The sequence below is a fragment of the Aptenodytes patagonicus genome, chromosome 10, assembly GCF_965638725.1.
Source record: "Aptenodytes patagonicus chromosome 10, bAptPat1.pri.cur, whole genome shotgun sequence".
NCBI lineage: Eukaryota > Metazoa > Chordata > Aves > Sphenisciformes > Spheniscidae > Aptenodytes > Aptenodytes patagonicus.
The window spans coordinates 2,941,204-2,951,002 of NC_134958.1; the positions used below are offsets into that span (position 1 = coordinate 2,941,204).

Below are 9,799 nucleotides of genomic sequence, written 5' to 3' on the forward strand. Positions count from 1 at the left end.
AAACCAGTGACTGGGGAGGAGCGGGGGGAATGACTTTACAAAGCCATCTTGCTAAAAGACTGTATTTTACTATTTAATCCTCAATTATACACATGACTGCATTGTGGAAAGGTCACCAGACAAAGAAGTTCAGTGAACTGGGTCTGAAGGGAGGGATTGTGCGGTAGGTCTCAGCCTTGCTCTCGCTGAATCGTTCACCTAAATAGCACGGACATCTCCTGCCCCAGCGAAGGACGAGCCCGGTGCTCGCACAGCCCGGTGTGGGAATTTTGGTAGATCAGTGGGAATAAACGGAAATTGTCGCACCAGAAAACAGACACAGGGGAGTAAACTTAAATCCACCTTCTGCCTCTCCAAACACTCGCACAGCGTCTGGGAAACGCGGTCAGCAGCTTGCACCAAGAGCACGCTCGTGACGGCCAAAACCTTGCGTTCTCCTCACAAACCCGAAGCGGGAGGTGGCGACAGCCGGAGAGCGGCACCCTGCCTGGCTCCTCGGACACGGTCCGGCCACGGGAGGTCCTGCCCGTGGCCGCCCCGGGAGCCTGAGGTGACCCCCTCCCGGGCCCCGGCGGACCCCCCTGAGGGGGAGCAGCAGGGCCCGCCGCGGGAGGGCGGCCGGCCGGTGCCCGCGGCGGGGGATCCCCTGAGGGGGAGCAGCAGGGTCCGCCGCGGGAGGGCGGCCGGCCGGTGCCCGCGGCGGGGGATCCCCTGAGGGGGAGAGCAGCAGGACCCGCCGCGGGAGGGGCACGGGCGCCGCCCTCACGTGACCCTCCCGGCCCCAGCGCCGGCTGCTCCCGCCCGCGCTCAGAGCCGCGCTGGGGCCGCCGAGATGCGGGCGGGCGCGGGGCCGCGGCGGCGGGCGGTGCTGCCGCTGCTGCTGCTGCTGCTGCCGCTGGCGGCCTGGCAGCCGCCGCCGCGGGGAGCGCGGGCCCAGCGCCCCGCCGCAGAGGCAGGTAGGGAGCCGTCCCGCCGGCGGAGGGGGGGGGGGGGGAGGCCGCGGCGGGGCCGCTCGCAAGCCGTACAGCCCGTCCCGCGGGCGGCTCTGCGCCCCCAGCACCTCCTCCGCGAGCTGTCTTACCCCCTTTCCCCAGGTGTGCAGCGTTTTGGTGACATCGCTGCAGCTGTCCTTGTCCCTAAATGACAAGCAGATCGATTTGAAAGGCAGCAGTCCGCTGAAGCCGTCCTCCACTTACAGTTCTAATCCACAGGACGCCTACAGCCTGGAAAACGGGAAGGTACTAGGGTGTGTAACACCTTTGTGATTGATTTTCAGAAAACAGGACGGGTTGCGTCCTTTCTTCTTCGTCGGAGTTTCCTGAAGGATTTTTTACACCGCAGGAGAGGAAGGATGGAGGAATCGTTATCTATTTCTTAATTATACTTTACATGTTTTTGGCCGTGTCCATTGTGTGCGATGATTACTTCCTACCTTCTCTAGAGATCATCAGTGAATGTAAGTGAACATCATCATCTTTTTCCTGTAAAATGAAGCAGCTTGGTGTAGAACATTCTCTTTAGAAAAGCTTCAAAGTTAGAGTGCTCTGGAGACAAAACTCAAGTAAGTTCAGTCTCCGTGCATAGTTCGACTTATCAATACAATATTTGATTTGATACAATGTATCATTATTATATTGAAAAAAAACATACTCTGCTTATACTCTGAATACTTATTCATTTAAAATTTGCTTTCCTCGTGCCTGGAGGAAAATCTTAAAACTTCCTCAGTATTAACTAAGCTGACACTGTCACTTTGGGGTGAGCAGTAATCTGTCCAGGTTACTAGTAAAAGAAAAAAAAAAAAAGGGGGAGGGGGGAACCAAACCAAGAAACCAAAACTCTCCCTATATTAAAACACGGCAATTAAGTACCTTGCTCGAGTTTCTGCCTTTCTCCCAAAGTTGTGACCAAGTATCAGGATGAGCTACTGTTTACATACTAGAGGTATGACCAAGGAGGGAAAGGAACACCACGCTTACAACCGTTCTGTGAAATCTAACCAACCTGTCATAGTTCCCCTGGCTTCAGCAGACCACTGAATTAAAGCGATGGTCTTGGCCGAGAGTTCAGCTTTGAACTCATTGCCAAGAATTAAGAAAACTCCCTAGGGAAACTCATCCCTGAACACTGGAAAACATTCTCCAGACCAGAACACTTACAGAAAATGTAAGCTTAAACATTGCTGTAGAGCTGGTATTTTTTTTTTATTGATGATAAATAAGCGTTTGTCAGACTTTTTCCATAGTTAGCCGTACGTCCCCATTCTCAGTGTGCAGAACTTGATCCACAGAGCAAGTTACATTTCAGAAACAGTCAACTTACCAGAACAAAAATCTCATTTCATTCAAGCAAGACACAGGCTCTTACACTGTCCGTACGAAGTGAAAATTTGATTTTAAGATCGCAGCACTGGTTTGAATTTAACTAGTGTTTCTGGTATGTGAAGACACAGTAGCATGGATTTCCCTGGAAGATAGATAGACTTGACATGGATCACGTAGCAATATCACACTAGACTCCCAAGGAATTTCCCAATTATTACCCATATGAAACAGAGTTAAAGCCCACATACGTATGCCTATTTTACATTTTAAGATCATGCTCAAATCTCTTGCATTATCAGTACTTCTTTTCTGGTATTTAAACTAAATTCTGTAATGAAGTTAGAAATAAATTAGCCCAATAAATGAGGCTATGTTTTCAATATATTGTTTTAACAATTCCAAATAAATGCATTAACTGTATGAAAGTAAGCAAAGTTCATTCAATTAAACTGTAGTAGCTTCTAACATTATATACTAATGCAAGCAATGGGTACAGACTACTGAAGTATTTATTTCTTTAAGCAATTCTCTTGCTCTATCCTCAGGCCTTGGCCTCTCTCAGGATGTTGCTGGAGCAACTTTTATGGCTGCTGGAAGCTCTGCTCCAGAGCTTGTCACTGCTTTTCTAGGTAAGAGACATATGTTTTGACTCCTCAGAATCTAGAATTCTTTTCCTTGCATGCCAAACTGAAACGTACCAGAGAGTCATTTTCCTTATAGGAGTCTTCGTGACAAAGGGAGATATCGGCGTCAGCACCATCCTTGGATCAGCAGTTTATAATCTTCTTGGTATTTCTGCAGCTTGTGGACTGTTTTCCAGCATGGTATGTATCAACTTTGATAGTTCTGCTCCTAAGAGCCAAATGGTTATCCTTTCTGATTTGCCAACAAAAGCCAAGAGAGACTTACTATGACAACTGTCAAGTTTATTATTTAGTAGCAAAACCAGCATGTAATCAGTTTTAAGGTATCTTGCTATGAAAGTTTTTAAAAACACTAACTTGTTAAATATCATACTTAAGTCATTCCTAAGAATCTTAAATTTTTACATAATATAGAAACAACATATTGATGCAGCATTTACAGCACTTAGTGAAAGTATTACAGGCAAGTTTAAGAAAAGTAAATGAATCTGTGATCTGCAGGTTTCGAGGCTATCCTGTTGGCCGCTGTTTAGAGACTGTCTGGCATATACAATTAGTGTAGCGGCGGTCCTTGCGATGATATCTGACAACAGAATTTACTGGTAAGAGCACAAGTAGCATTGAATTCATGTTGACTGGAGATTAGTGAGACAGTGTTTTGACAAACAAACCAACAAACCCAAACTTCAAATAGCCTGAACTGCCATTCACTAGCAGGAGTAAACATCCTGCTGGCTTTAAAAACCATAGAAAGTCACAATCCTTGTAAATATTATTACCTAAACACTCAAACCCTGCATATTTATAAAGTTTGATCTGCATAGGTTTGTCTGTATAGACTTCACAATTTCTATCATAACTGTTTTGGCATAGCAATTAGTCTTCATAGTTTACTCCTTTTAAGCCTTTCCTTTGGTAGCATCACTGTTAAGGAAAATATTTGTCTGCCAGAAGCAGATCACGAGCTTCTGAAGTTTTAACACTCTTCCATCAACACTGAAACTCCTGTTGCCTCAACAAGTCAGTCAGGTCCAGCACTAAGTCTCCGGAGTTTCTAACTCAAAATAGCACATACTATCCCTCTCTTTAACCATGACATGAAGACTCAATTTCGCAAACATCAGTAGGATGTGCAATCAGCAAGATCCCCTGGAAAACATGCAGCTATACAATACACAAACAAGATTCTGCAGGGGAGGGGAATTAATCAAACTGCTGAAAGACACGGAGGCACTCATGAACTTCCATGACACCGGCCATACAACGCCAAATAGATGCTTTTGTGTGTTTTCCTTTTGCTACTCATGCAAATTTTCTCTCTCTCTCTCTCCGCCCCCCCCCAGCCCCGTCTCCTTACACCAGCCATTTTAACGAGTTAAAGAGTCGGGTTTCTTTAGGTTACATGTTATGTAAAACCTATTTTTCATTCTAGGTATGAAAGTGCATCCTTATTATTGATATACGGGTGTTATATTCTGGTACTGTGTTTTGACATTAAAATCAACCAATACCTCATGAAAAAGTTCAGTCCCTGCTGTACGTGTTTTACAAAAGCTATGGAAGAGAATGCTGAGCAGCAGCCACTGGTTGGATGGAGGGAAGAGAGTGGACCTCTAATTCGTCAACAGTCAAGAACAGACAGCGGAATTTTTCAAGATGAGCTGGATTACTCTCAACTTTCAAAAAGCATGCATGGGCTTGATGAAATCTCTGAAGGTATAAGTATTATTACAGTTGTCTCTAGCACTCTGCATGCCCATCTGCGTCAGTTCTAATAAAGAGTAGATTCCGAGATATTATTAAGATTTTGTTCACAAAAGAACTCCAGCATAGTATTTAGGTAAATCATTATTCTTCCCTGGAATATAACATTAAGCAAAATCAGAGTGGTGGTATTTATATGAAGTTAGTTGCTAGAGGAATGCTAGGGTAGTTGCTCATTTGTGTCATACTCTAACAGCAGACTTCCATCAGTCTTTGCTGTGCACATTTGAAACTTCCCAGCAACACTGCTTGTAAAATGCAGTATCAGCTGAAAGACACACTGGTACTGTACTAATGTATACTGTTTTCCTATGCAAATGGCAGGTTCATAGCTCAAAATGTGCATTATATCAGAAATAAAGGAATAGCTATGATGTGGCCACAGATCATCAGTTTCCTCTTCACTTAGACAAAAACCAGCAGTTGGTACTTACTCTTGGTTAACGTTTTGTGTAAACCTTTATAGAAAAGTTCATTTTTCATCCACCTTAGTTCTCTCCTAGTGACGTGGTAATAAAGAACATTTGATTTCAGAGATTTGTCCAGTGTGATGTAGGTACAGGGTAAGACTACAGCTAGAACTCGAGGAAGTATTTTTTACCTTTTTTCAGTATTCTCACAAGTAGAGGCCAGCAATATGACTGTACGCTACGGATTCAAGCTTAATGCTACAATTTAAAATAGTTACTTTTTCTTCAACAGATCATCCAAGTGTCTTCACTGTGCCTGAAGCAGATATGAAGAGAATTTTGTGGGTGTTATCCCTTCCTATTATTACACTACTCTACTTGACTATACCAGATTGCAGAAGACAGTTTTGGAGGAACTGGTTCATGGTGACATTTTTAATTTCAGCAGCATGGATTTCTGCAATAACTTACGTTCTTGTATGGATGATAACAATAGCAGGTAGGTACCTAAAGTGCTGCCGCTATACAGAATCAACCAATCGAGAATCACTGAAAAAACAGTTTTCTCCCTGTGAAGTTTTCCTTTCCGCAATTAACAGTTTAGCAACACATACTTTGCTGTAAAAAAACCCAACAAACAAAACCAAAACCTTATGCTTGACTGCTTAGTTTGCCACCTTCTTCCATCTAATGAAAACCACTTCAGAGTTTAGCTGCTTCAGACTGCTTACTATCACACGAATGAGAATTTGTTTACATAGCTACAAAAACCAGCCTGTATTTAAGAGAGACAGTTTCATTAAACTGTCTAAAAAAGAGACAGTTTCATGAAATGAAACAATTAGATACACAGCAATAAACTCGTCAAGCTGAAGTCTGACAAACATGGATTCCACCAAGACTGGAATTAAAGGTTCAGGGTTCTGTAAAAGATCCATTATTTCTATACCTGTATTTTTTGTGAACACTATAGTAAGAGATTCAGCATTAAATCAACTGCCAAAAAACCCTCCCAAATTTTTGTACTATTTTATTTCAACTATAGCATCATGTGTTTATTAAACACTCCTGGTGTGTGTGTGTGTATGTATACCTCTTACAAATCTGCATCATAAAGTGAAGCAGTAAAAGAATTGCATTTAAGTGAGAGAAGGGGTAAGAATTTGTAAAAACATTCTCTTAAAAATATCTTAAGGTATTAAAGGTCTCCTCATTTCACTGTTTCTCTGGTCAGCTTGAGAAAAATCCAGTTTTTAATTATAAGAACAAGCAGAAAACAAATCTCTAAACAAGAAAGAAATGTTACAAAGCTTGCCATTTCCACATTATAGCTCACTAATCCTACTCAAGTATTCTGCTAGTTCAGCATCCTAAACTTGTTTTCAACTTAAGTTCAATGAATAACTCCTTGTTCAGTGCAGAAACAGACCTACACATTTGGTAAACCTTTGAGAAATTACTAGTCGATCGCTGGATATAACACCCACCAGGTTCACTCCTTGGTCAAATAATTTTCCACTTGTACCTAAAAGAGCAAGGGTTTACTGTCTGAATGCTAGACGCCTTTGAAACAGGATTCAGATGAAAGTTATTGCTCTTCTACTAGACAATGCACTAATTCATAGGAAAGCAGGTACACTGGAGATTCAAACAGTGTATTAGTGTTAGTCCACTTTGAAGAGTCATCACAAGCAGTATTGGGGTCTTTGGCCCACTACTTCTAGGTCAAATATGTTCTATTTACACGTTAAAACGTTAAAAATTACACACACATTATATTCAAGTCCAGGTTCTTTCATAAAGGGTGACTCAAAGATTCTATCATTGCATAAGCAGCCTATCAGAATGTCACAAAGGTATCATAGCTGGGGACTAAATTTTGATGGTCAAGAACAAACCTAACTCAGTACACCTTTTTGTTGCTAGCAAAGAAAATTTGACTACTTATAGCAAGATATTGCTACTGATACACAAAATTAACTAAAGGCTAGAAAAATAAGACCATTCTCTCTTTATGGTCAGTTGCCAGAAAAAACCCTACACATTAAATAGAAGATAAATCTATCTAATAAAAAGAAAAATTAGATTCACCTGAGTTTAGATTCTATCTTACAACCTTCAGAGGGCTAGAAGCTACTGTTGGGTACAAAAGGCTGGTTCATTCATGTTTCACCTTGGTTTGCTTGGCATGAACCATTATTTTCCAGCCTGGATGGTTTATAAATGCTGATCTTGTTGGTCCCTCATCCTACAAATCTCTTACATTAGGAGTGATGGAAGAATAAATACCAGTACGAATTCTGCAACAGATCATGTTAGCCCCTCTGAACCAACAAATAGTTACAAACAAAAATTTACTGGGCTGATCGAGACTAAGCTGGTATGTACTAGGCAAGCGTTGCTGACCTAGCTTACAGAGTACTGCCTCGTATTTTAAGAAAACTGTTCTTATTAGTGTCCAAATATTGCAAGTAAGAATTCAGATTTCAACCAAAAAAAAATTAAGATACTTTTTAGTGAACAAAAAAGTTTCAGAAAAACTAATTACTTAATAGCTCGAATAGAGGTATCATACTTCAGCATATTGATGTTTGTGAATGGTGCAACTGCTAGAACAGGTTTGAAGATCTGAATCCCTGTATTTAAGTGAGAAATTAATATGCTTACAGGACACGTGGGGGCTAAAAAAACAGTGGGGAAAAATAAGCTGCTCTTTTAATAACAAGTTAAACTTTTTACTTGATTTAAACCAGTATTTACCTAAAGAAACTCACACTTCTAAAGGATTACTTGCACTTAGCAGTCATAGAAAAATTCTGCATTTTGATTATTCCAAATCCAACAAAAGAACTTTCTAACTGGAGTGAAATGGTAAAGCCACGTAGTTGAGACAGTATTGTAGTAATGATCTTAATGACCCTCCTCCCCAAGAAAATTCATGTGCTTTTTCTTCCTCCCCCTTTAAGGAGTGGGTGATTATAAGAGTTATTGCTTCATGGGACTTTTGAGCACTAATGATGAGATGCCCAAAACCAAAGACGACTATTATATTTTCCAGAAATTGAGGGGGAAAAAAAAAAAAGTAGTAAGTTGTTAGATATTTAAACTTCTACTGTATCTGAAAGAAAAAAATCGTAATTGGTATCGTCTTGACCACTGGAGACATTCCACTCGGGTCTTTGAGAAACTTGTTAAGATGGTTACTATACTACAATTCGTTTTTATTTGATTGAAGAACAAGGACAGGATGATGTTTCTTTGTTGTTGTTCTTGTTTTTAACTACTTCATGGCTCAGTCACTTCATATTTAGTCAAGTTAACTGACAGATTCCTTTTGAAATTATTGTATGATTACTAATCTTTTCTCCAGCAAAGTCCAAAGCAATTTCTTTGGATGAAACTTCAACTAAAAACATACTTGCATTTTCTACCATTATTTATCAACTGCAGGTGAAACACTGGGAATTCCAGAGTCAGTAATGGGTCTCACATTACTAGCAGCAGGAACAAGTGTACCAGATACAGTTGCAAGTGTGCTGGTGGCTCGAAAAGGTAAAGATTTTAGTATTCAGGCTCATTCCAATGGATGTGTTTAAAAGGTACTATGAAAAAAAGAATTCTAGTCAGTATTTCCAGAAATTCAAGGAGTAACTTCAAAATTTTTGCTCCAGATTCTAGAGCTTAAGTTTACTAATAATAAATAAATAGCTTACCTGAAGAAGCTGTGGCTCAGACATGTAAAAACCTCTCAGAGTATCTCAGAGAAGTATTCTAGATTGGTTTGATTTGTTGTTGATCAAGTGTTACCAGTTTTACTGCAAAACACAACTGTAGGTCTTGGTATTTTGAACATGGCTGGATTTTATAATAGCCTGTCTAGCTTATTTTAAGTGCAACTGTGCAGATGCTGGTGATTTAGGGAGACTTTTTTTTTTTTATGTTTGTGGTACCAAAACCATGTTCTGTAGAATCATGACTATAGTTCTTTCAATGAAAAGTCTGAAAAGGGTACTCCGTGAGAAATTGAGGGCTGACAGTCTGTTCCTCCAAAACAGTTTGGCAATTTCATACAATACAATTAAGCAGACTTGTTTGTATTTCTTCTTTTACAGGAAATGGAGATATGGCTATGTCTAACATTGTAGGATCCAACGTATTTGATATGCTCTGTTTGGGAATACCCTGGTTTATAAAAACTGCCTTCATAAATACATCAGGACCCATAGAAGTGAACAGCGGTGGTTTGACATACACAGCCATTTCCCTTATCTGTTCTGTTGTTTTTATTTTTCTGGCAGTTCACCTGAACGGCTGGAAAATAGATAAAAAATTGGGAGCAATTTGTCTTGTACTGTACTTAGTATTTACTATATTATCAATTTTATATGAACTCGGCATCATAGGGAACAATCCTACAAGGGTCTGTGGTAACTAGTTTTAATCAGTGATTATACTGATGAAAAAAATAAAAGCAGGAAAGAAAGATCGGTTTCTTCATTTAGTCAAAATAAAATAAAAAAAAAATCAAAACTCCCATTGGGCTCTAAATCTTATTTACAGAACTAAGTCATGTCATTAAAGTAATACTATGTAGAACAAAAACATCACAGCCTAATTGGAGCCCTTTCTTTTAAAGTCAAGAATTACAGTATGACTA

The 9,799-nt window shown here is 40.5% G+C and overlaps 1 protein-coding gene across 1 annotated transcript; it reads left to right on the forward strand.

The window, feature by feature from the left end:
• Positions 1–1,284: 1,284 nt before the first annotated feature.
• Positions 1,285–9,577, forward strand: SLC24A5 (solute carrier family 24 member 5). The gene is made up of 8 exons (XM_076347797.1): positions 1,285–1,456; positions 2,870–2,953; positions 3,045–3,148; positions 3,470–3,570; positions 4,401–4,684; positions 5,435–5,641; positions 8,593–8,694; positions 9,255–9,577. Exons 1-8 carry the CDS (start codon positions 1,390–1,392, stop codon positions 9,575–9,577), a joined length of 1,272 nt encoding a protein of 423 aa, XP_076203912.1. The 5' UTR covers positions 1,285–1,389.
• The last annotated feature ends 222 nt before the right edge of the window (positions 9,578–9,799 follow it).

What these genes read in the sequence shown, in the direction of transcription:
- SLC24A5 (XM_076347797.1), top strand. Translation starts at nt 1,390, where the DNA reads ATGTTTTTGGCCGTGTCCATTGTGTGCGATGATTACTTCCTACCTTCT. An exon ending in TCTAGAGATCATCAGTGAAT is followed by an intron (nt 1,457 to 2,869) that starts GTAAGTGAACAT and finishes CTCTATCCTCAG; the next exon opens with GCCTTGGCCTCTCTCAGGAT. An exon ending in GCTTGTCACTGCTTTTCTAG is followed by an intron (nt 2,954 to 3,044) that starts GTAAGAGACATA and finishes TTTTCCTTATAG; the next exon opens with GAGTCTTCGTGACAAAGGGA.